The sequence below is a fragment of the Phodopus roborovskii genome, unplaced genomic scaffold (genome assembly GCF_943737965.1).
Source record: "Phodopus roborovskii unplaced genomic scaffold, PHOROB, whole genome shotgun sequence".
Lineage (NCBI taxonomy): Eukaryota > Metazoa > Chordata > Mammalia > Rodentia > Cricetidae > Phodopus > Phodopus roborovskii.
In genome coordinates this window covers 1,332,945-1,358,633 of record NW_026126638.1, presented here as the reverse complement: position 1 = coordinate 1,358,633, position 25,689 = coordinate 1,332,945, and the positions used below count along the sequence as shown (strand labels likewise).

General features: G+C 52.3%; 1 protein-coding gene across 1 annotated transcript; it reads left to right on the top strand.

Moving 5' to 3' along the window:
• Window positions 1–11,507: 11,507 nt before the first annotated feature.
• Window positions 11,508–25,670, top strand: Plekhg6 (pleckstrin homology and RhoGEF domain containing G6). The gene is made up of 14 exons (XM_051173264.1): window positions 11,508–11,600; window positions 12,781–12,945; window positions 13,159–13,254; window positions 13,483–13,533; window positions 13,844–13,993; window positions 15,272–15,382; window positions 15,542–15,691; window positions 15,895–16,032; window positions 16,352–16,471; window positions 17,733–17,865; window positions 17,952–18,067; window positions 23,543–23,688; window positions 24,484–25,155; window positions 25,269–25,670. Exons 1-14 carry the CDS (start codon window positions 11,523–11,525, stop codon window positions 25,276–25,278), a joined length of 2,136 nt encoding a protein of 711 aa, XP_051029221.1. The 5' UTR covers window positions 11,508–11,522; the 3' UTR covers window positions 25,279–25,670.
• The last annotated feature ends 19 nt before the right edge of the window (window positions 25,671–25,689 follow it).

Genomic DNA, 25,689 nt, shown 5'->3' with positions numbered 1-25,689 from the left:
AACAAAGGTATAACCTATCCTCCAATGCAACATATTTCCTGACTTTCGTTCTGAAGTTAAGATACCCTTAAAATATTTTGGCTGGTTTAATTCAGCATTTTTTCTACTATGCAATAGCTCTGCATACTATATAGGATCCAAACATCCTGTGTAATATTTCCCATCCTTATGTGGCTTATTTTTTTTATATTACTTTACTCTTCTCTTTAAACACTTTATCATTTTTGAACTTTAATTTTTTCTAGAACTGTCTATATCCATTTTCTTTATTCAGCACCTAAGCACATTTTCAAGCATACTCTACCTTTTCAGAGGGCCTTTCCCACCTGGCCCCCAGTCTGGACCTGGCTTTCTGAGTGCCTGCATCTTAAGCCAAGCCTTAAAAGGCCAAGCCACCTCTGTGCATGTTTTTTGAGGCTCTGCTTAGCACATGGTGCCCACAGCTGGCTCCACCTCCCTCAGGTCAGTCCAGCAAGCTACCCCACTGGTTTTGGGCCACAGCTGCTGCTAGCTTTTTCATGGGAGCCAAGCCTCATGCCTGTAGGCGCTATCAGGGAGCCGCGCCTACCCACCCCAGCTCTGGGAAGTTGCTGGGTCTGCACTGAGGCAGGCTTTTCTACCTAGTGGCACACCAACTTCTCACAGTCCCCATTCAACTGTTCATCTGCAAGCAGGACCTCTTAGCTATTGACCCTTCAACTCTTCATTAGACCAATCAGAAGGTGTCTTAGGCAGATGAGTTAAAACAGACCCATCTTCACCATGTACAAAAAGATTATCCCACAACATTCTTTCAAAAGAGTCACCTTGGTTATGGTGTCACTTCATAGCAATAGAATAATGACTAAGACATCCGGGAAGGACTCAGGAGGACAGAGTTCATGGCATGAAGTTTCTCACCCTGCACAAGGTACTCCTGACTTGTTCCTCATGCTGGTGGGAAGAATTCTGAGAGAGAATGAAAAAGCACACAGCCAGTGGTTTTTCTGTTTTGATTTGGTTTGGTTTGGTTTGGTTTATTTGAGAAGGAGGGATCTCACTGTGTAGCTTAGACTTTTCCCAAACTCATTATCTTCCTGCCTCAGTCTCCCAAGTGATGGGGATAATAATTGCTAAGTGTGGACCACCATTGCATCTAGCTGCACAAAAACCTTCCAGCCTTCAAGCCGAAAGCAGCACATTTCCACTCCTGTGCCACAACATTGGTTCAAGCAAATCACAACTTCAAGCCAGAGCTAGTATGGGAGGAAGCTACCAAATAACCCAGATAGTCATGAAAGATCAGGAACCATCTGCCACAGTGATGGGACCAGAATGCACACTCACAAAAGCTTGCTCTTCTCTTTTGACTGCTCTCTCTTCTCTCTGGCTCTTGACTGACTTGATTGAAATGTGGTCATGCCATACAGCCTGGGCTGGCTTGGATCTTACTGTATAGCCCAGTGTGACCCACAGTTCTCCACTCTTCTGGTTTAGTCTCCCAAGTAGCTGGGGTTATAAGGACACAGCAGGGCACATGGCTTATAAATTGGACTAAATACCAATATTCCTTTTGAAGGCCTTGTGGGTTCCGTTTCTGTTTCTCTGAATGATGAGACAACCCTTAGAGCAGAAGCAAAGCCACCAAGCCTTTGTTGGCTAGTTTTTGTGTTGGTTTTTGAAAACAGAATCTCACAAAATACCCCAATCTGGCTTTGAACTTGAGATCCTATTGCTTCAACCTCTAGAGTTCTGGGATTATACAGGCATGGGGCCACCACGCCCTGCTAGGCAATTAGCTAGCTTGGTCAGAGCTGAGCATTCAATCTGTTCATTTCTCACAGGATAGCAGTTAAAAGGAATGAGATGAATTTGAATTCAAATTCTGCCTTTTGCTCTTGCTAACTTTGTCATCATGAAAATGTCTGGTGAACTTTCTGAGCCCATTTCCTCATGTTATAGGATAATGATACGTGTGTGTGTGTGTGTGTGTGTGTGTGTGTGTGTGTGTGTGTGTTGTTTAGAAAGGGTATCATTGGCCTTGAACTCACTATGTAGCCTGGGATGACCCTGAACTTGTGATCTTCTTGGTTCTACCCCTTTAGTGCTTGGGCTGACAGGCATGTTCCACCATGCCTGCTTTTTGTGGTGCTGGTGCTGGGGCCCAAAGCTTCACACGTATCAACCAAACGTTCTACCAGCTGAGCTTCATCCACAGTTCCTCCTAAGGTTTTGGTGAGGAGTAGATGAAATAACACATATGCCTTGTGCACTATAGTCACTTTAAAATGAGCTGTTACTATTACTGAACTCTTACTATTATAATCTTCATCTGACATATAAAGATAGACAAGTCAGCCCACGTGTCTGTGAGGTTGGGTGGTGGTGGTGCATGCCTTTCATCCCAGCACTCAGAAGATGGAGGCAGGAAGATCTGTGAGTTCAAGGTCAGCCTGGTCTACATAGTGAGTTCCAGGATAGCCAGGGCTACATAGACAATCAAAAAACCAAAACAAAAAATAAAGCATCTATGAAGGGCTTCCTGGGTTAAACTCTCAGCATGAGAGAGAGAGAGAGAGAGAGAGAGAGAGAAGGGAAAAGAAAGTCACCTACTAAGTCACCCCTGACACCTGACACTGGCAGCAGGCCACCTAAGCCTCCGGGGCGGTGTGCACAGTGTGCGTGCACTCTGCTATTTTATGTTGTCCTGTTTTCTTTTGAGGCAGGCTTGCTAGCCCAGGCACAGTGAATTCACTATGGAGCTGAATGTGACCTGGAACAGCTGATCTCTCTACTCCCATCTCTCAATGCAGGAATTATGGGCACTGACCACCACATCTGTGGCAGCGGCTTCCTCCTCCTCTTCTTCCTTATCTTCCTCCAGAAGAGAGCTCGTAATGCTGCTCAGACAACAGGCTGGTCTTGAATTCCTGGACTGAATCCACCCTACCTCCTAGGCGGGCATGCCACCACACCTGGCCTTTTGCACTTTAAAATGACAACCAGTAAATACATGAACTACAAGGATTGTGAGGGAGGGACATTCAGCAGCTGAAGAGGATTAACATAGCCTTGGTGTGGAGACCAGGTCAGCTTAGCCCTCTGAGAGGAAGCCAGGCGTCACATCTGGTGTGTTCTCCTGTTAGGAATGGGGGCAGATCCCACACCCATGCTAACACCTTGTTAGGTGTAAGGACAGAATCATCATGTTTCCCATTCTGCCTTGTGACTTCAGCCAGGCCAGTTCATATCTGAAGCTCAGTCTGGCATCTGCTGAATGGAATAAGGCCAATAGCGCCGGCCTCACTAGGGAGGGAGAGAAGAGAATGAAATGGCCTTTTTTTTTTCTGAGTCCTCAACAACAGTTCTTGACACACGGGGTGATGCCTGGGGCCCCATTGCCAGCCCACATGTATTCCACTGAGGACTAGGTCTCTGAAGGAAGGGGCAAGAACCTTCTAGAGAGTTGCAGCTCACAAAAATGATCTGTGTCTGGGCTTACTCTTAGGAGAGCCTCTAATGAGAAGGGAATCCCCAAACCATGTTTCCATTAAGCTTGAGTCAGACAAACGAAGGGCAGAGACGAGAAAAGATTTCCTGAAAGTCAGGGTTGTCCCATTAAATTGAAAATAATGATTTAGAGTTGTTATGTTCCTGGGCTGAACAAGGAGTGGCATAATGAGAGGGGTTGGGACAGTCAGCTGCTCTGGCAAGTGGGTCTTGACACACACACACACCAGGAGCCAGATCTGTGACCTCTGACTAAGTGACGAGCGATAGGGCTGAAAGCAAACCTGTCCTAGCTATGAAAACTTTTTTAAAGGATTTATTTATTATGTATACAGTGTTCTGCAGGTCAGAGGAGGGCACCAGACCTCATTACAGATGGTTGTGAACTACCATGTGGTTCCTGAGAATTGAACTCAGGACCTCTGGAAGATCAGTCAGTGCTCTAAATCTCTGAGCCATCTCTCCAGCCCAGCTATGAAAACTTCTGCAAAGACTGACCCAGACTCTTAAAGTGCCCACCACATGGGCTCTGGGGACACCCTGAGGCTGTGGGAACCCAGGAGGCCCAGAGTTGGTGCAGAGAGAAACACTTGGAGGAAGGGGCCTGAAGGGGGCGACCTCATGATGTGTAAATCAGATCTTCCTTGGGAGAAACCTTGCAGGTTGTTGGGCCAAGTCAGGGACCCTCTTCAAGGATGTCAGCCAGCCCTCAGAATACAAGGCCTTGTGGGTCTCCTCCAAAAGAACAAGCTTGTCCACTCCTGTCCTCCAGAACCAAAAGAAATCAACTGTCATTTCCAGGAGAAGCCACTAGGGGCAGCCTAGTGGTCCCCCTAGTGTAATAGGGCAGAGAGAAAGAGCAGCCACTAATAGAGAAGTCACTGCTGATGTTCTCTGTGTTTTTGTTATTGGTTGTTTGTTTTCCCATCTGAAGCTTCCTCACTGGAAGCATAGAGAGAGGAACGGAACATTCCATAAGCGAGAGCCTCACTGCTAAGGACTTACTGGGACCCTGAGACAGGAAGGTCCTACTAGTCGGGATGCAGTGTTGGAAGACTTCTGGGGACTACAGGTCAAAAGCAGAGGAAGGCCCCATCAGAGAACAGGCCTAAACATCAGACCCCGACTCCAAGGTCAGCCCTGGGGAAACCCCACAGCCACTCTGCCTCTGAGGCCCTGTTCCTCTTCTTACTTCCTCTGTCACCTTGTGCCCTCAGCAGAGCCTCACAACCCCACAGTGCCCCGGGCCCCCTTCAGTCGCTGGAATTAACAAGCACAAAGACCCTTAGCCCCTTTCCTGCTGAGCCACCCCCATCCACAGAACCCTGCTTAGCCCCCTGCTGAAGGGGGCTAGACCAGGGGAGATCATTCAAACACCAGCTGTCTAACAAGCAGGCAGGGACAGAGAGGTGACAACGTTCTGGGTCTTCCAGCACACTGCATTCACCAGGCCAGCGGGACACTGTGAGCAGCGGGACACTGTGAGCAGGACCTGTGGCAGCAGGCAGGGCCCTGGGTGCTAGGCAGGCAGAGCCCTGGGTGCTAGGCCCCAGAGGGATTTGAAGGATGTGAGTGTGGATGAGGGACTTTTTGGAAACCACTGAGGGAGGCTGCCTGAGCAAAAGCATCAGGAAAGCCGAGGAAGATTCAGGGAAGCTAACACACAGGGAAAAGCAGGAGAAAAATGGAAATGGTAACTAGGATCCAACAGGAGGCCACCATGCCAAGTGTATGCTGGTATCAGGGCTCAAACTCAGAGCCTGGTGCATGCCAGGCAAGCACTCTACAACTGACCCACACCCCTGGCCCTGTTTGCTTGCTTCTTTTTTTACATCCATATTTGTGTGTGTGTGTGTGTGTGTGTGTGTAGGTCAGAGTCTTTCCTTCCATTAAGCGGGCGGGTCCTGAGGATCAAACTCAGACCTTCCGACTTGCACAACTGCCCTCATCTCTCTCGTTAGCCTCATTTGCTTTTCTTCCTTTCTTCCTTTCTTTCTTTTTCTTTTTCTTTCTTTCTGGTTTTTTTTTTTTTTTTTGGTGCCAGGGTCTCACTATGCCGCTCAAGCTGCCTGTGAATGCTTGGGCTCACACAGTGCTCCCGCTCCAGCCTCCTAGGAAGCTGGGACAAGTGTACTCCACCGTGCACTCCGGGCTTCTGCTGGAGCATCTCTCCCGCACCACGGGGTCTTCTTCGTCTTTGCTTCAGAGGTGTCCTCCCCCTGGCCCCACCAGCAGCACACCTTGTCCTCAGCACTGTGGCCTCATTGCAGAGCCCAGTTCCTCCAGGAAGCCTTCCTTGCCTCCCCTACCTAGGAACTGGTCCCTCTAATGAGTGCGCATGGTTCCTGTCTCGTGACTTCTGTGCCTACCGTTATCAGTGTTCTGCCCATCTGTCTCCCCACAAGTCTGGCATTCCTTTGAGTCTGGCATTCTCTCTTTTATCTCTAGATTCACTACGCCTTGCCCCAGTGGTCAGGAGGAAAGCAGGAAAGGAGACGAACAGGAGGCCCCAGTGCTGGTGTAAACCTGCAGCAGGGGGACACAGTGACCTGGCCACCATGATCTGCCGCCACCTGCTCAAGTCCCCAGGCTGCCCCCTACTCTTCAGAGAAGACATAAGCTCCCATTGACTGCCTCCTGTTGCCAGTAACTCACTGACTAAGATGGCCTGCCTCTCACTAGAGATGTGGCCTGGGTAGGGCTCAGGACTCAAGCTCATCTTCCGTGCCTTCCAGCCTTTTGAGGCTTTATGCCAATCCCCACAAGACCCACCACCAGGCCCAAAAGTTACCTTTAGGAAGGAGCTCTTGGATTCTCCAAGCTCAGATGCTAGAGGGACACCTCTGTTGTGGGATGAAGCTGGGGGCCTGATGAAGAGCATCTAGCTCAGAGAGGAACCCGGGGCATGGTAAAGGAATGTGATTCATGTTATGGATACCAGGGACTGCTAAGGAAGCTGAAAAGGAAAAGAATCCAGGAGTTCCCCTATGTTAGACCAGTGGCCCTGACCCCCACTAAAGGCCCAGCCTCTGGTATTCCAGTCTTCAGTTGAGTGAGCGGCCTAGTCAGTTCCTCTGGTCATGTTCCCTTCTCAGCCGGCCTCAGGAGTCTATCCTCACAGCACAGACGAGCTTGTAGACAGGGGGCAGCTGCAGAAAGAACAGCCAGACTAGAAGGAATGGAACAAGAGAGCCGGACAGTCCACCTGCCCACACACCTGTGGCTGGCCACACCTCTGTCTTTAGCTGTGTCTGTGAGAAATTCTCTCCCAGGGAGGCTAGATACAGGCCCTGGGGCACTGGTAGTGGAGGTAGGACCTCAGCCTCGAGGGAACCGAAGCCTGGGCCTGTGGAAGGCAGCTCACCCCCGGGAGATGCAAGTCCAGGACTGTCTCGGGTACCTTCTCAATTCCAATTTCCCTCTTCCTCCTCCTTCCATCTCCATCTGGGAAGCGGTGGGAGGAGAAGCCAGGGGCCCTCAGCACCGATTGTCTCTGGGTGCCATTTAACATGGTAATCATCACCATCTGGTTCATTAACTCTCTCCTTCATGACCACTCTTGTCAAGCCTGGATATGTCTTCCTCTTCTCCCTCCTCCTCTTCCTGCCCCCCACACAGTGTGAAAGGAACAGACACACATGAATTCACTCTTACCCAACCCCTCGCCCCAGTGCACACAGCTGGCCCTACAGATCAGCTGGGAGGCAGGAGGCAGGATGGAGGCAGCCAGAGGTCCAGAGGGCAAGTCTGCAACACTGAGGCCTCATCATAATCTGTAAAAGGACACCGGAGGGCAGATCTATGGCTAAGAACAGATTCAACCAACCAATGGTGAAGATGCCTCGGCAGACCGAAAGGTGCCACGGGAGCCTGTGAGAATCGGTGACCACTTTTTGCACTGAACACAGGGAGATGATTTCCTAAAGGGTTTGGTGGCCTTCAGGATGCCTTGCATGGTAGGAGAGTGTGTCAGATCCGACTGGCAGGAGGGAGATACCAAAGTGGGCCTCAGGCCTGCCCATGCCCCCCCAGAGCGCCTCGGGGTGCCTCTTATTTCAGATACCCAGTACTTCCCTCAGACTGGGTAGCACGACTTAGGAATGTGAAAAAGCCTTTCACATCGGCTCAGCCAGTGCACTTTCGAGAAACTGTTTGGTCTGTGTAGCCCTTAGGGAGGCCATACTGGTCCATGAACACCGAGGCGAGAGGATGTCCCCAGCTGGCATTCCCCCTCCCTTCGGGCTTGGGTAATGAGAGGAGTGTTAGGTATGGGCTCATTCCTCTGACCCCTCCCTGAATCAAAAGCGAAGTCCACAGAACCTTACACCCGGTTGCCAGGGCAGGCCAGCAGGTCCAGTGGAGATAAGGGCTACACTTTGGACTCCATGGCCAGAGGACAGGGAAGGGGCTGAGGAAACCCAGGCCTATGCCCTCCCTGATGTCAGGTTGGCTCCCCTCTCGGGTTAACGGTCTGGGACAAGCAAGAAGAAGGACAGGGGTGCAAAGAAGGGAGGGTTACCTGCCGCAAGTCACTTGGTCATTGCCCTCCCCACCTCCGCCTAGCGGCACCCAACCTCTCATTTACCCCTCATTACCCTGGCGCCTGGCGAGGGTCTGGTCGGGAAGGAAGGACGCGCTGGTGACCCGCGGGTGGAACAGGTTCCAGTCCCAAGCCCCGACCAGGTGGCAGGTGGCAGGTGACTGGCTAGTTCAGGGGCAAAAGAAAGGGAGAGGGCGCACACCCCGAAGAGAGAGCTCCTGACCCGGGAGTGGTCAGTGGCCGTGTCCGGGAGTCTGGCTCCCAGTCCTCCCCTCCTGGGTGACCACGACAGCGGCGCCGCAAGGCCCGCAGGCAGGGGGAGGTGCCAGCCGGTGTCCCGCCCCTCTGCCTCCTCCACCTTCGCCTCTCCTCCTAGCCCTGTGCAGCCCGATCCCGCCCCACGGGCCGCTCGGTCCCAGTCCCAGGCTGGGATCGAGGGGCTGCCATCACCAAAGAGGCTGACAACGACCCTGAATCCTACCGGCCCCAGCAGGCATCGAGGACAGAGAAACTCGGACACCTGCGCTCATAGGTGAGAGCTGGGAGGGCGCATGCCAGCCGGCAGGAAACCGGGAACTTGGGACCGGACTGGGTCGCAGGGTCTAAGAAGGAGGAGGGAGGAGGCAGGGGAAGAGGGAGGGAGAAAAGCTGGGGCTGGTTAGGATGGAGAGGGTGAAGTGGGGAGGGATAATAAGGGGCAGCGGCGGAGGGGGAGGCGGGTGGGGGGAGTGTTGGCTGGGGCAAGAGACAGAATGAGCAATCTCCTCTGTACCTAAATCAGAGAAACTTAAGGGAAAGAAATGGAGGGGTCAAAGGGAAGCCTGCCCCTATGTAGTGTTCTTGAGCCCATCTTCCATTAAGGGCCTCTTCCCTCCAGGCCCTGCCTACTGGAAGGGATGGGTCTTCCATCCAGGTTTAGGAAAGAGGGGTGGAGTCCGGCATCTGACTTCCAGCTCCATGGTGGTGTCCTCAGAGGCTGGGAAAGGCTGAAGTTAGTGAGAGACCAAAGCGCTGCTTCTGGTAGGCTCGCCTCTACGGATCCTGTCTGACAGCTTGTGCGAGGCTGTGGAGGTCCAGGTAAGGGGTATGCAGACTTGCCAGTAAAGGGACAGGAAAAACGTACTGTCGATTCTCTGGCCTATTGGGTCTCAGTTGCAACTACCCGAAAAGCAGCCGTGGACAGCCATCCATCCAGTAAAGGTGGCTGGCTGTACTGTGGTTAAACTAGCTGTAACTCACGGAATGTGAATTGTGTGGTGTGTGTCGTTCACTTCCCCAAACATTTTTCTTTTTATTTTTTTCTACTATTTAAAAATATAAAAGTCGCCATGCATGGTGGACTAGGTCTGTAGTCACAGCACTCTAGAAGCTGAGGCAGGGGAGATCCAGAATTGAAAGGCCTAACCTGGGTTCCACTGAGTGTTCTAGGCCAACCTGGGTTACATATGAGACCCCTCTGTCTCAAATCGGGAAAGAAAATAAAAGCCATCCTTAGCCCACAGTCTGTTCCAACATGGGAGACCCACTTGGCTGTCCCTAGTCAGCCTCACGCCATGGAGTTCACGTGGCATTGTTAAAGGTAGCACAGGAAAAGGAGACTATGTAGATACTAGAGGACGCCTTCTACCTAGGGCTATTTAGAGCACTAGAGATTTTCTGTGACCCTTGCTCCCAGCTGCTCTTGAGATTACAGCATCCTTTGAGGCCAAAGTGGGAATGTTTCCCAGATGCAGAGCAGATGTTCCTACCCAGCATGCACCTGGACCTGCCCTCCCTCCACCACTTATAGATAATGTCCCCCCCACCTCCATGTGATTACCATATGACCCTCTTCTTCCTCACTCCGTTCCCTTGTCTCTCCTTGCCCTCTGCCTGTGGAGAGACATTCCTCATTGATCCAGCCTGTGCTTTCTATCTTGCAGAAAAGGGACCCCCTTTCTCCTGGGCATTGGCACTATGACCCTTTGGGAGTAAGCCAGGACAGAGCAATGCAAACCTTTGGATCTCCAGATGAGGGTCCCCTTCAAGGCCTGGTTGCTTCCCGAATTAAGACTTATGGGGGCCGTCATTCGACTTCTGCCCAGAGCACTGCTGGGAATGTCTATCCCAGAGGAGGTCCTATGTTGGTGAGTCTGCCTGTGCCCGGAAGGTGACCTGGGTGGGGCAGGAGGGAGGACACCAAGGCTTTGAAGTCTGTCCCCTTATAGTTTCACAGGCTGCTCTATTCTTGTCCCTTAACCTCCTCTGCTTTCCGGGGTTGCTGGGAGAGGAAGGTCATGCCTGGGCCAGGATCCCAGGACTTCACACCCAGCCCCAGACAACAGAGTAGCAGAGGCAGGGAGTCCAGTGGAGCCACACCCACCAACGGGGGAGGGGCGAGGGGGGATAGGAAGGCATTTCTGAGCTACTAGTGCAGCGGAAAGACATCTCTCTGTCTCTTCTTGTGAGGAGTTGGGAGGAGTCCAAAGCTTCCTGAGTCAGGACTGAAGAGCAAAGGTTCAGGGCACCCCTGTTCTCACAGGGGAGGCGGGGGCGGAGGGAACTGCCTTGGCCCCGCCCCTGGCTCCAGTCTAGTAGAGGAAAGGGGTGTAGAAGCCAGGGTCTAGGGTATTGGTGCCCTAGGTGCTTCCTTAAGACAGGTCCACTTCTGGCTGGGGGCATTCCCTGCCTCCCTAGAGGATTCCACCCCTGGAGATGGAGACTCTCCCAGGCAGAGGGTGGAAAGGGACACTAGGAAGTATGTGGGGTAATTCAGGCCAAGGCAGACAAGGAATGTGACCAGGCCTGCCTTGGGAGGAGACTTGTGGCTAAGGCCTCATCCAACCTCAAACACAGAAGGACAGCAACTCCCAGTGGCATAGGACACTGGCTGCAGCCCCTAGGGGGGAGGCTGCACCTTTGCGAGCTCTCATTCCCTCCTGTAAGGGAGACTAGCTGTCACAAAGGAATGAACTCAGAATACAGCATGTGTAATTCACCATTCCTGCTAACCCTTGACACAGAGGGTCTGTGTACAGCTGGGTGAGCTGGAGCTGGATACCCACTGCAGAGTGTGTCCACTGCAGAGCACAGGCATGTATGTGTGTGTCCCACTGCAGAGCCCAGGCATGTATGTGTGTGTCCCACTGCAGACATGTGTATGCCTGTGCCCCTGCTCTGCAGGAGGCCTCAGCTTCTACCTTCAGGTTCCCTCGGGAACCAGGCAGGCATGCCCCTGCCCAGCTGAACTTGCCCTCCCTGGCAGCAGCCACTGTGACTCAAAGCAGCGGCAGCTCACACCAAACTGGTTCGATGAGAACTGTGAGCCTGCCCAACTTGCAGGGGTGAGGGACAATGTCCAGAGCCAAGCTCGGCCCCTTCTGCCTCTCTAGTATCCCCAGCATTCCCAGAGCTTCCCCGTCTTCTCTTTCCCCAGGACCCTAGTCGCCGACGCCTCCAGCAGTATGTCCCTTTTGCCAAGGGCTCTGGCCTGGCCCGAGATCTGTCTCCTCTGATGCGTCGGGAGCTGGAACCAGAGAAAAGGCATGGAGGCCATTTTGGGGTTGGCCCACCTCACTCTCCCAAATTCAAGGCAAGTTCCCTTTACTTCTATCTCAGTTTTTATAACCTGATCCATGATGGTCTCCAGAGACAGCCAGGCCAGAAATTCCATGAACAGAGCCCTGGCAGGGAGCCTCAGACAGGCACAGCTCTGTGCAGAGGCCCTGTCAGGCACAGCTCTGTATATGGCTGATGTGCTGGACCCCATGAGCCTAAACTTTGTTTATTTTGTTTTGTTTTTCAAGACAGGGTTTCACTGTGTAATAGCCTTGGTTGTCCTGGAACTAGCTCTATAGACCAGGTTGGCCTTGAACTCACAAAGATTCATCTACTTCTGCTTCCCAAGTGCTGGGATTAAAGGCATAGGCCACCACTGCCCAGCTAGGCTAAACTATTAATATTAAACTCCCAGCTTTTGGAAATCAGCAAATAATGTGTGAGCCAGGGATAATCTATTCATCCTACTTTCCCTGTCAGTTTTCACCCCAGCTCTGAGTCCTACCACTTCCTTCCATGTCGCATTAAGGGTAGAGTGAGGCTTAGAATTAATTATCTGTTCCCCACATTATTTGGCACCAAAGTCAGTTATAAACTTTAAGGTGTGATGCTTCACTTTGAGCCAAGCATGGTGATGCACACTTAAAGTCTCAGCACACAGGAGGCTGAGTCAGGAGGGTTGCGAGTTCAAGGTTAGCCTGAGTTGCATAGTAAGTTTTCATCTAAAAAAACGTGTCTATTTTGTGTCATTGTTACCTGAGACCATGCTTTCTTAAGTCTGGTCCTTACCTGGAAGGGGGTCCTTACCTGGAAGTCTGGGGATGTGTATCTCAGTGGAAAAGGGCTTGGCTAGCATGCAGAAGGCCCTGGGTTCAATTTATAGCACAACCAAAAACAGGGTTGTTGTTGTTATTGCTTTCTAAGTAAAGAAAATCAATTCTTAAAGACCACTCTGAAAGGCCTGACTCTGCCCCTCACCCTGTTCTGAGTGAGGAAACCTCTTGAAGGTTCTGGTCAGGGAGGTCCCCTCAAACCCACTACCCAGGGATCTTTCTACAGACAAAAGTGTAACTTCATTTCCTGGGTAATAATGACCAAGTCATGTCACGCCAGGCACATGTGTGTATGCATTGCACACACACAGCCTTTCTGGTGTGCCTGGGCACCAGATGTTGGGGATGTGTCAGACTGATCACCTCCCCCTGCTCTCCCAGGAAGTCACCAGGGCCCATGAGCTGGAAGTGAGACTGCACACATTTAGCATGTTCGGGATGCCCCGCCTGCCACCGGATGACCGGAGATACTGGGAGATAGGAGAGGGAGGTGACAGTGGCCTGACCATGGGAAAGTCCTGGAAGGAGCTGGTGCTCGGACACGAGGTGAGCTTGAACTGGTCTGTGTCCCCATAATGCATCAGACCCTCCTTTCACACAAGCGTGCATGTGTCTCACATCTGTCTTGGGAAAGGCAAAGGCCTTGGGATATGGCATCCAGAGCGGAAAGCCTCTAGAGATCCTGTTCAGATCCCAGCTCTGCCACCAACTCGAAAAGCCTAGGACCTCTCCTAGAGCCACTTGCACTGTCTTCCTCAGGAGATGAACCGTGAGCTTTGCCACCAGCAGGAAGCACTGTGGGAGCTCCTGAGTACAGAACTCATCTACTCGAGGAAGCTCAAGATCATGACTGATGTGAGTCACCCTCAGCCTCAACCTCATCTCCTCCCCACCTGGGTCCTTGATATTATCTCCGCTCTCCCAGAGCAGAAGGGCTGGGAAAGGGGCTGGGGGGCAAGGTTCCAAGCCATGATTTCAGACCCAGGGTCAGGAAGGGAAGACTGAGGATGGCGGGGTTGGGTCACCCCGGAGAAGGGAGATCCAGAGATCCGGGCTGAGCCCAGTCTTCCTCCCTGCCTCTAGCTCCTGGCAGCTGGTCTGCTGAATTTACAGCGAGTAGGACTGCTGACTGAAGTGAGTGGAAACACGGTCGGGGGCGGGGCAAGCCCTCCAGGCTGCCACGGGCTCAATTCCCACAGCCCCGTTTCCTGGGACACCCCTGACTGCCCTGCACTTCCCGCTTGCGTTCGTCCCTCACCAGGGCCCCAGGCCCCTAGCTGCCCTGGTGCCACAGGGGTAGAGGGACCGACCAAGGGTCTTCCAGGCCGCTGTTAGGCTCTTCCCTTTGTCCCCAGGCCTGTTCCTGAAGCTGAAAGTCCTTACTTGTCCCATGCTGACTGTGACCTGACAAAGGTCTGTCACTAAGCCCTGCTCACTCCTCCAGGTGTCAGCTGAGACCCTGTTTGGAAATGTCCCCAGCCTAATTAGAGCCCACCGGAGCTTTTGGGAGGAGGTGCTGCAGCCTGTCCTGGAAGACACTCGAGCCTCTGGCCAGCCTCTGGACCCTGTCAGCTTACAAAATGGCTTCCTGACCGTGAGTGTGGGGAGACCCAGAGAGAGCAAGATGAGGTCAGCCCGAAAGGACCCACGGGGTCATCTCCTTCATTCCATTCCACAAGTGTGCCCTGTCTCCAAGGATCTTTGGTCTTCTGGAGCCCCTATGAAATGCAAATATCCCTACCTTGGGGATGCGGGAGTGGGAGGTGCAATCACCAGCTAGACAATCTTGTATTTGTTTTCCTTTTCCTTCTTTCCTTTCCTTTCTTTCTTTCTCTCTCTTTTTAAGACAGGGTCTGGCGATGTTGCCCAGGCTAGCCTCAAATTCAAGTCCTTCCTGCCTTAGTTTCCCAGGTGCTGTAATAACAAGGGTGCACTACTTGGCAGCTACAAAATATTAATTATTTCTTTGAGACCCATCATGAAATAGCTCTAAGTGCAAGGATGAGGCCTAGAGGGCTAAAGAGGTGGCCCAGCAGTTAAGAGCACTGGTTGCTTTTACAGAGGACCTGGGTTTGTTTCCCAGGACCTATTGGCAGCTCACAACCAACTGTAACTCTGGTTCAAGGGGTCCTGACCTAACTTCTAAGAGAACTAGACATTCAAATGGCACACACACATACACACATATGGCGCACACACACACACACACACATATGGCACACACACACACACACACACACACACGGGGCACACACACACACATATGCAAACTAAACACTCATACATGTAAAATAAATAAAAGTTTTAAGACTGTCTCTTAAAGAATGGTGCCTACATAAGGAGACACCTGGGAGGGCTTAGTAGGGCAGGAAGCCTTGGTAAAAGGCCACCAGGCTCTGAGTGTGGAGTGGTAAGAGAAAGCTGCCCAGGGTCTAGACTTTCTCCCATAGTGTTTCTGGGCCAGCAGGAAATCTTGGGATGGGGTACAAAACCAGGGTGGGGGCCAGTTTCCTGGGCGCCTTTGGCTCCCCCTCCCTTCAGAGCAGGGCTTCCGGACAACTTTTAGGTCAGAGAAATAGGAGCCCCGGTGTCCTGAAAACAGTCAGGTTGAATTATTGATGGCGGGGGAGTGAGTTCAGAGGGGTAGGCACAGCCAGGGCCATGGACAGAATGAACTCCAGGGTAGGCAGGGCCTGCCTCTCAGGGGGTCTGTTCCTCTCTGGACCACAGAATGAGGGGCCTGGCTGTGGGAGACATCATGGAGGTTCATTTAGGGGCTGTGTGAAGCTCTCTCTCCTCAGCCTGCAGCCGTGTTCTACAGTCACAGTGTATTCATGACCGTCTTCCTTCTGCCCTGTGTCTGTTCGTCCAGTTTGGCCAGCGCTTCCAGCCCTATGTCCAGTATTGCCTGCGAGTGAAGCAGACTATGGCTTACGCCCGGGAGCTGCAAGACACGAACCCTTTGTTCCACACTTTCGTGCAGGTGGGATGCCACGGAACATGGAGGCGGAGGGGGGGGGGGATTTCAATCGCACAGCCAGGTCACGCCAGGCTTCGGTTGGAACAAGGCTGAGGCAGTCCCTGGATGTGCGGGCCGGAGGGTCTCTGCACACCCCTGAGCTCCTCCCCGCCTTCCCTGCAGTGGTGTGAGAAGCACAAGCTCTCAGGAAGACAGACGCTGGGTGACTTGCTCATCAAGCCCTACCAGCGCATCACCAAGTACCCACTATTGCTGCAGGCTGTGCTCAAGAGAAGCCCGGAGCCCGGCGCCCAAGAGGCCCTGAGTGCCATGGTAGGCACTGAGCTGCGGCTGCGGTCCATGCCCCTGCGTGCTTGGGGCTGGGGGTGTAAGAACTCTTTCTAGACATCACTGAGTCTCATTTCTTACACTGCTAGGCTGTGCTAACTGACTAGGCCTATTTTAGAATGTTGAGGCTGCCGTTGGGTGGGTGAGCGGAGCTCAGCTGTGCCTCCTTCTGCTTCCCCCATCCCAAGATTGAAGCTGTGGAGTCCTTCCTGCGACACATCAACGGACAGGTCCGCCAGGGTGAAGAGCAGGAGAGCTTGGCGGCTGCGGCCCAGCGCATAGGAGCCTATGAGGTGATAGAGCCCGCCAACGAGGAGGTGGAGAAGGTGAGCTCAAAAAAAAAAAAAAAAAAAAAAAGCCAAGTTCCAGGAAAGCAGATGAAGGAGCATCCTGGCGGGGAGGGGACAGAGGCCAACAGGTTCTGTACCTGAGTGCTACCACTGGCTGTGCCCACCATTTCTTCCTGTGGGAGGAGCCCGGAGGGTAAAGGAGAAGAGGTAAGAGGGGATACTGGGGTGTTTGCTGTGGCTCCAGGTACAGAGAGGATGGGCTGCTGGCGGCACAAGGAGCCACCCTGGGTTGGGATGGAGAGGCACGCGTGCATGGCGCCCTGATCCCCTTGCTGCTTCCTCTCTGTTCCCTTAGAACCTGCGTCCATTTTCCACCCTGGATCTCCTGGCGCCTATACTAGGGGTTGCCTCTGAGCACACCAGGCAGCTACTGCTGGAAGGCCCTGTGCGAGTGAAGGAAGGGCGAGAAGGGAAGGTGAGGTCACCGGCACCGGAAGAGGGGAGGTGGGGGGAGGGTGAGGTCACCGGCACCGGAAGAGGGGAGGTGGGGGTCGGAAGGCGGGCGAGGGGCCAACATGCCGAAAATAGGGCTGGAAAGGTGGGAGAGATGGTTGAGCAGCCAAGGGCACTGGCTTGGCTGTTCTTGCAGAAGACCTGGGTTCAGTTCCTAGCACCCACGTGGCAGCTCACCACGGGCTATAAGGATCTGGCACCTCTTTTGGCCTCCCCAGGCACTGCAAACATGTATAGACACGAAAGCAAAATATCCATACACATTAAATTAAAAAAAAAAATACAGATCTTTCCAAGAAAAATCAAGGTCACCAAACTGACCCCAAACTTAAAAAACATGAGAACCTAAATTTGAACCCTCAGCATCCACATAAGAAACAGCCTATGGCTGCAGAGGCAACTGAGCTGTTAAGAGCACTCGGTCTCTTTTTTTTTTTTTTCCCTCTACGTAGCCCTGGCTGCCCTGGACCAGGCTGGCATTGAACTCACAGTGCTCTACCTGCCTCTGCCTCCCGAGGGCTGGGATTAAAGCTGTGTGCACCACCACCCAGCTGCACTTGCTGATCTTGCAAAGGACTCAAGTTCAGTTCTCAGCACCCACTGCCAAGTGGCTTACCACCACCCATAACTCCAGCTCTGGGTTGGGGGGGGGTAGGGGATGCGCCAAAACCTTCTTCTGGCCTCCTTGGGCATTTTTACTCACACACCCTTACCCACACAGAGACACATATCACTAAAATAAAATAAATGTTTACAAAAGCAAGAAAGCAAGCTGGGCATGGCTGCTTGTATCTGTAGCCCCAGGATAGGACAAGCAGGTCCCGAGAGTTCCCTGGCTGGTCGACCTCATCTCATTGCAATGACAGAAAATAGCAGAGCAGGACACCCAGCATTCTGCACTCTCCTGCACATGGGCGCACAGTCACGTACATATACCACACATTTAATACATGACACACACAGGGTAACAATGAAAGAAAGTATAGTGGGCTGGGCTAAAGGTCATGGTTCGGGTCCTGCCTAAACACCAGTTGTTTGCATGACTTTGAGCCAGTCCTGTTCCCTGCCTGTAAATCAAGAGATGGGACCAAGCCAGTGCCCTCCCAGCTGTGGTACTCCATAGCTTTGCCCTCGTCCTTCTGCTCACAGCATCAGCCAGTGAGCCAGGATCCCAGACCAGCCCCTCCCCTGGCTCTGGCTGACCCTGCCTCTTTCTCCTGCAGCTGGATGTGTATCTGTTCCTCTTCTCTGATGTGCTCCTCATAACCAAGCCTCAACGCAAGGCAGACAGAGCCAAGGTCATCCGCCCCCCTCTCATGCTGGAGAAACTTGTGTGCCGACCACTACGAGACCCCCGTATGTCTCTTCTACCAGAGGAGGAAGGGTCGGGCTTGGGGTCAGATAAGGCCCAGTCCTTAAAGCAGAGCTTCTTCTCCGTGCAGACAGCTTCCTGCTGATCCACCTCACTGACTTCCAGTGTGCCTCCAGTGCCCTCACCGTGCACTGTCCCAGCTCAGCAGATCGTGCACGGTGGCTGGAAAAGACCCTGCAGGCTCAGGTAGGTGGCGGACAGGCTTAGAGAGGGGTGAGCATGCACCCCAGGAGCTCAGAGGGGCGAAGGAGGGCAAAGAGGCTGGGCTAAGTGCAGGTGCAGACTTGGCCAGACTCGGGTGCCTTCCAGAGGAGGACAGTCTAAGAAAGCCACCGCCAGCTACTGAGCCAGCTATTGAGACAGCCCAAGACAGCGTCCACCCTAATGATTTGACAGCACTAAAACAATGCATTTCTAAACTTTATCTTCCGTTCAGATGCCCAGGGGCACTTTCTGGGGACAGGCACTAGGGCTAGGTGCCAGGGAAGCAGAACAGAATGAAAACAGCATTCCTGCCCTCCAGGAATCTATGGCACCGCTCATTAGAGTAATCGGAGTACCACAAATAGCAGAAGCAAATATGCAGAAGACAGCAAGAGAGAAAGGACCATGCCTGCCTTCTGTCCCACCTGTCTGCTGGAAAAGCAATGGGGCTGAGGGAGATTAGGGGGACAAACCAAGGCATCAGAGCTGACAATGAGGCACTGGGGGACTGACACAGGGGTATGTTAGGGGACAAAGGAAGAGGGGGATGCCAAATGCAAAAGTCCAGAAATAGGAGACAGGTGTGTTAAGAGAACCCCTGAGCTGGGAGGGCATCAGGTTGGTCCCATCTCTCACTTTATAGGCAGGGAACAGGGGCTCGCTCAAGGTCACAGAGACTCTAGAGTTCAGCTGGAACCATGTGAGACCGTGTCATGACCTCTTACTTTCTCCCATTGCCACTGTGGTGTGTGTGTGTGTGTGTGTGTGTGTGTGTGTCTGTCTGTCTGTTGTGTATCATGTATGTGGTATATGCATATGACTGACTGTGTGTGTGTGTGTGGTCTGTCTGTCTGTCTGTCTGTTGTGTATCGTGTGTGGTATATGCATATGACTGATGACTGTGTGTGTGTGGTATGTGTGGTCTGTCTGTCTGTTGTGCATCGTGTGTGGTGTATGCACATGACTGACTGTGTGGGTAGATGCACCAGCGTGTGCATGTACAGGGCAGAGCAGGATGTTTGCTTGACAATGCCGGGGCCAGGGCATGACATATGAATGTGAGTCCAGGAGGTCATGCCAGGATCATGCCCATCTCCAAGGCAATGCTAAGAACTTGAACTTTGTCCCATAGACAGTATGGAGCCAGTGGAAGTTTTCAGCCGGGTGGTGATAGAAGCAGATTTATGCAATAAAAGCGGGAGTTCAAAAAAGAGAGATCAGTAAAGCTGTGATACTACAAATTCAGTGGGTTAAAACAGCTGAAAGCAGCCTAGGGTGAAGCTTAGTGGGACAGTGTGTGCCTGGCATGAACACAGCCCTGGAGTTGGTTGAGCCACAGTTCCACATCAAACAAAACAAAATAATCCAGAAACAGAGGCCCTCACAACCCTGGAGGCCATAAGTTCAAAGTCAAAAGTGGTGACAGAACTGAGCTTCCTGCCCAGATTCTAGAGGAGAATCTGTGACTCTCCCCAGCTACTGATGGCTTTAGTAGCCCTTGACTTGGAGCAGCAACCCCACCCCCATCTCTGGCTTGTATACTGGCTCTGCATACTGGTGTCCAAATTTCCCTCCTTTTCTTATGAAGACAGCAGACATCCACTTTAGAATCCAGCAGGAGTGCAGAACACATCTTCAAAGACTCTTTCCTCAACTAAGGGGCACACCTGTGACTTCTAGGGGTTAGGATTCAGACCACGCTTTGTCCAGACTGCCAGTCAACCCACTGCAGGAGCAGAATGGCAAAGAGAGATGGAGATTTGGGTTAGACTATGTTTGCCTTGTTTGTTGGCAGAGCTTGGGCTCAAACCCAGGGTCTTTCTTATACTGGGAAAGTACTTGACTTCTGAACTCCATCCCCAGGGAGTAATATATACATTGATTTGTCTGTGTGGGTGGATATATATATATATATATATATATATATATATATATATGTGTATATATATATATATGTGTATATATATATATATATATATATATATATATATATATATATATATTTGTACTTGCATTACCACATCTGTAATCATTTTTTTTCCACCTGGCCCTCTAAAAATTTTCCCTTCCTTTGGTTACCAATCTTAGCACAACCCTTCTCCCACATTCTCCCTTTGGAACCTGTGAAAGTGAGTAAAACTTACTGTGTTCGTATGCAGAATAACAGCCCTGCAGGGTAACAAATGGAGCATCATTTCTGCTCTATGACAACTCAAAGCCTAAACATCCAGAACACCCTCCTCTGAATTACTCTCAGTCTTCACACACACACACACACACACACACACACACACACCACATACACACACACACCACATACACACACCACACACACCATAATCGCACACACAAACACATACACTACAGACACGCACATACCATAAACATACACCACAGACACACACACCATAAGCACACACATATACACATACACCACAAATACACACACACCACAAGCACACACATATCACAAACACACACATACAGGGGTGGTAGATTATCTCTTGGTCCCTCTGTTGTCATTTAAGAAAAGCAGTGTGCAAGAGAAAGATGTCTGTTCAAGCAGAGGGGTTTTTAAAAATTAGGGCAAGGGTCATAAAAAGGAGAAAGGGGGAGACAAGAGCAGCAGGAGAGATGAGAAAGGAAAGGGGAGAGACAGAGGGAGGGAGAGGGGAACAGACAGAGAGAGGGAGAAAGAAAGTGGGAACGGAGTGAGTATGTGCAGGTGATGCTCTTAGTGGCGGCAGCTGAGGGAGGGCTATCCTGTCAGAACCCCAAGGGCAGGCCAGTACACACGCCTGGACACTCACACCCTCCACTGCCCAGGGCACAGATTTTTTACCTCTTTCCTTGCAGAAATGTTAGTGAGGTGTCTTCCTTGAGGTTTTACAGAGGTGGCTGCCGGAACAGAAAACGAGCTTGTGGGTGGGGGTGGGGAGACTTAGTGGCTGGGGAGAGGAAAAGGAACTGAGTAGGGGAACAAGAAGAACCCTCAGAGCTAGAGACCAAGAAAGGAAAGGGGGGCCGACCGAAGACTAAGAAGCAAAGTCCGGAGCCCACCCTGGGTTCTTGGCAACTTACTCCTCTTCTTCAGCCTGACCTTCGTCTGGGAGGGGACAGTGATGGCCAGCAAGCCAGAGCGAGGCCCTGCACTTTGCTGCTCCACACATGAGTGCCATTGCTCTGCTTATGAGAAAGGGTGAGACAGCTGAGCACTCCCGTGGTCCCAGCACCCAGAAAGCCGAGACGGGAGGATCGTGAGTTCAGGACTAGCCTGGGCTATAACAGCAAGTTCTGGATCTGAGCTGCCCAGAAAGACCCAGTGTCACAAAACAAAGAAGAGAAAGAAGGAGAAGGGAGTGAGGCAGAGAGAGGGGAGGAAGGGATGGCAGGAGGTGTGGAGCCGGAAGCAGGCACTGGTGCTGGCTGAGAGAGGCAAGGGGCACCATTTAAAGATCCCTTCCATCCAGTTCTGGGAGAGTGGGGGAATGTGGTGTGCCCGAGGAACTGCGGAGAGGAGGCATTCTGTCTTGGGGATGCTCCACCAGAACCTTGCTTGAGAGCTCCCTTTCTTCTGCTTTGGAGGGCATCATACGCTAGCTCTTTCTCTCCTCACCTGTAGCCAAAGCCTCTGCTGCTGAGGCTTTGAGGCAGCCGGAAGCCCTGCGTTCTGCTGCCTAGGACCCCCATCCCTGCCCTTCCCCCTCTTTTCTTCTCATCCTTTCCTTACACTCTGCAGCCCTGCCCTTGGCATCCCATCACAAACTTGAACTTGGAGCCTGTGGGGCAAAGGGCATCTCCCCATAGCAAGCAAGCTGTGCAGGCCCCTTTGACTTTCCTGTACCTTTCCCCACTTGCCACTGAGCTGAAAGATGAAGCCTGGGGAAGAGTGACACAGGAACTGACCCTGTGCGCTAGCTTCCTGCCCCCAGGTCTCATCCTCTGTTCTGGTTCAGTAACTGGGAAGCCAGGGAAGGAGAATTAGAATGGTCCACTTGCTATCATTTTCCTATGCCTGCCCAGCCCTCTTCCAACATGTCTCATCCTGACCTGGCCACCCCTGTTCCTACAGAAGCTTTGGAGAAGCCTAGGAACCCCAGGGCTGCTGGGTCACATTCCCCTAGCTAGTGAGAAAGCACAAAAATAGAACCATCAGGTTAGCCTAGCATCAGTCAGAACAGAGCATTGTATGGGGCTCCTACTCTATGCCAGGTGCAGCCCCTTAGCAGCTGCTGTGGTGGGGATGCCTGGGAAGGGAGAAGATGGACAACTCCAGCTACAGTCTTTCCTTCCTCCTGCCTTCCTTCCTTGTATCCTCTCCTTTTTTCCTTCCTTCCTGCTTGCTTTCTGAGATGGGGTCTCACTGTATAGTTCTGACTGGCCCAGAACTCTTTATGTAGCCTAGGCTGGCCTCGAACTCACAGATCCACCTGCCTCAGGTGGGTCCACCATGATCCAAATGCCAGGATCATGTCCAGCCTATGGCCTTTCTTTACCATCTAGGAAGCCTTGAGTATTTTCTTAGCCACACCTATGAATACTGATGCCCATTCTGCCCATAGCAGCCACCTCTACCCTCACGCCAAGCCTTTTCCTAACACCCACCCTGTGTGTCCTCTGGCTTTATCTCCCCCAACACTATCCTCCTGTGGTAACTCAGGGCCCCTCAAGGCTGCCTTTACAAAGCTTGCAGTCACTGAGCTAGGACTTAAAGAGCCTACTCACCCAGCTCTCCTCTCCACTTGCCTCCTTGGCCAGTAGATGCATCTGAGTCTAGTCTTTGCAGCTGTAAAATGCGCTCACGGCCATGCATTCCACACTGTGGGGTGATGGCATGCGACAAAGCATCCTATGCATGTGAAGGTACTTTGCAAGCCATCTCTCAGCTGCCACTGCTTTATTCTGTATGAAACCTCCGAAGAAGGAGCACAGACATGTGCCTTCTTCCGTGTTGGGAGAGCTTTGCTTTCACACCCGTCTAAGGGACAAAAGGGTCCGCAGCCTAAGACATGCATACCGCTGGTCCTCCCACCTTCGGGATGCCAAGGTGCTAGGAGAGGAATGTGCCCAACAGAGCAACCTGAGCACTGATATGGTTCAGGGTTCTTGGAGCACTTCATCCCCAAGGAGAGCTCCTGAAGGAGGAGCATCCGAGCATCCCTGGAGGCGTGAAAAGCAGGCACGTGATAGAAGAAGATGGAGACTTCCTGTCCATCTGTCATCTCCAGCACCAGCTCCACAGCTTGGGCCACCACATCTTGGCGCCACTGTGGTGCTCCCTTTCTGTAAAGGTGACTCCTGAGGTGGTCGCTAGCCTTCTAGTTCCCCTTTCTCAGTAGGAACAGAAGTGTAAACACCCTCAGAAGGTTGTTAGGAGATGTAAAGATACCATAGGTAAAGCCAGCGGTACAAGTGCTCCGTCTGCGAGAGCTCATAATAACGAAAGTCCCTCCCCAGGCCACTCTGCAGAAGCTGAAGGCCGAGGAGTATGTTCAACAGAAGAGGGAGCTCCTGGCCCTCTATCGCAACCAGGGCAGGGAGTCCCCCAGCACCAGGCCCTCTACTCCTTCCCCAGAGGACTCTCAGAGCAGTGCAGAGGGGAGGTAAGACCCGAGTGCACCCTCAAAGGAGGAGGCCACAGTGGGGAGGAGTACAGCCTTGGGGAACCCCGTGTGGGTACAGGGGCGCGAGCAGCATGTGGGGGTGGAACAGGTTGGTAGCCACCGTCTAAAGGGATGTGTAGATCAGGGTGGGCACAGGTCAAAGGAGGCAGAAACATGTCATGTGAGCTCGCTGTGAGGGACAGGCCCCAGAATGAAGGTAGATATGGATTCTCAGAATATCAGTGCTTCCAGGATGCAGCAAGTTCAAATCCCCATAGTGTAAGAGGTCCATCCAGGATAATACAGCTGCCTAGCAACTTTCAGAGAAAACGAACCCACCACTGGACCCACTCAGCAAATATGGGACAAGCTGCTCGATGTGTGGCCTGAACCAGGTGCTGTGGATAGAATAGCTCAAGGGGAGCCCAAGCTCTTTGTTTGTTTGTTTTACAAGCATGCAGCTCAGACTGACCTCAAACTCATGACATTCCTCCTGAGCAACCATACCCAGCTTAGCTCAAGGTCTTGTCTTTTTCTCTTTGAAAAATGGAACCCTTCATAAATTGCATGAGCTTTCACAGGGGCCATAATCTTCTCTGTCGTCCCAGTGTTAGTGTGTGTGCTGTATAAAAGAGGTGAGTGTCCGAGTCTTTTATAGAGCACAGTTCTAGCCAGTGAGGTGATGAGACAGTAAGTTGGGAGGGGAAGACATTCCTGAGTGGGGTGATGGGGGAGCCTTCCTGGCTTAAATCCGACCCTCATGATCTCAGTCCCACTTTCTGCTGTTAACCGTAGGACTTTGGAGTTCAGCATCATCCCCCACCTAGTGGTGACTGAAGATACGGATGAAGATGCTCCCTCCATGCCTGATGACACCTCGGACTCTGGCTATGGCACCTTGATTCCAAGTTCCCCCAAGACCCCTCGCTCCCCGCTCAACAGGCTTCGGGCCAAGGCTCTTCGTAGGGACCCTCGCCTCACCTTCTCCACCCTGGAACTCCGAGATGTTCCTTTGCGCCCTCGGCCTCCTGACCCCCAAGCTCGCCAGCGACGAAGCGCCCCAGAATTACCAGAAGGGATCCTAAGAGGAGGCAGTCTACCCAGGAGAGTGCCCCCAACCTGGTCCGAGGAGGAAGATGAGACTTTGACCACAGGGAATGTGGTGGCAGAAACCCTGAACAGGGCACAACGGCGGAGTCCGCTCCCCCCGTCTCCTACCCATACAGACTCTGCTGGAGAAAGCCCCTGGGAATCCTCAGATGAAGAGGGGCCTTTATCTCCTGGACCCTACCCCCGCCCCCTGAAGGCTGAGGACATGCTCAGGGCAATAAGGGAGGAGCTGGCCAGCCAAAGGATCGAGGGAGCTTCAGAACCTGGGGATGGCAAACCCCGGAAGTTGACTCGAGCCCAGCTGCAGAGAATGAGGGGAACCCACATCATACAGCTGGACACCCCCCTGTCCACTTCGTAAGTGCAGAAGACCATGGGATAAAAGGGCAGTGCGGAGTGAGGGGCTGTTCTAAGGAAGGCAGTTGTTTGACCTTGAATTGACCTAGTGTGTTTGTCTCCTTCCTTTACAGAGAAGTATGAGGAACGCTGAGGCCCTTTGACACATCTCCTAGAGGAATTGTCTCCCCAAGAGTGCTGGTCACCACCCTCCCCCTGGACTCTACCTCAAGGACCTACTTCAAACCAAGCCTGACCCAGGCGCCCGCCTCCTGCTCTGGGGACCCTGGAGTCAAGAACTGGACATTTGTGTCTCACAGACACATCTCTGAACTCCACAGAAAGCTGCCTGGAAACATGGCTATTGATCAACACTGGATGAGGGTGGGAGGGAAGCATGGGCACCCACGGGGTCGTGAGGGATAGTCTACTCTGTAAACTGTCAGAATGGCCGGATTTTCCAAGACACTCCTCAGGTCCTGGGCTCTGCCCAGCCTCCCCAATACACAAACCACTCTTTCCAGGGTCAGAGGTCATTTTTAGACTTTTAGTGTA

Excerpts from the sequence above, each read along its gene's own strand:
- Plekhg6 (XM_051173264.1), top strand. The coding sequence starts at position 11,523 with ATGCGTCGGGAGCTGGAACCAGAGAAAAGGCATGGAGGCCATTTTGGG. Across the intron at positions 11,601-12,780 it reads CTCACTCTCCCAAATTCAAG|GAAGTCACCAGGGCCCATGA; the intron begins GCAAGTTCCCTT and ends CTGCTCTCCCAG. Across the intron at positions 17,866-17,951 it reads CCGACCACTACGAGACCCCC|ACAGCTTCCTGCTGATCCAC; the intron begins GTATGTCTCTTC and ends TTCTCCGTGCAG.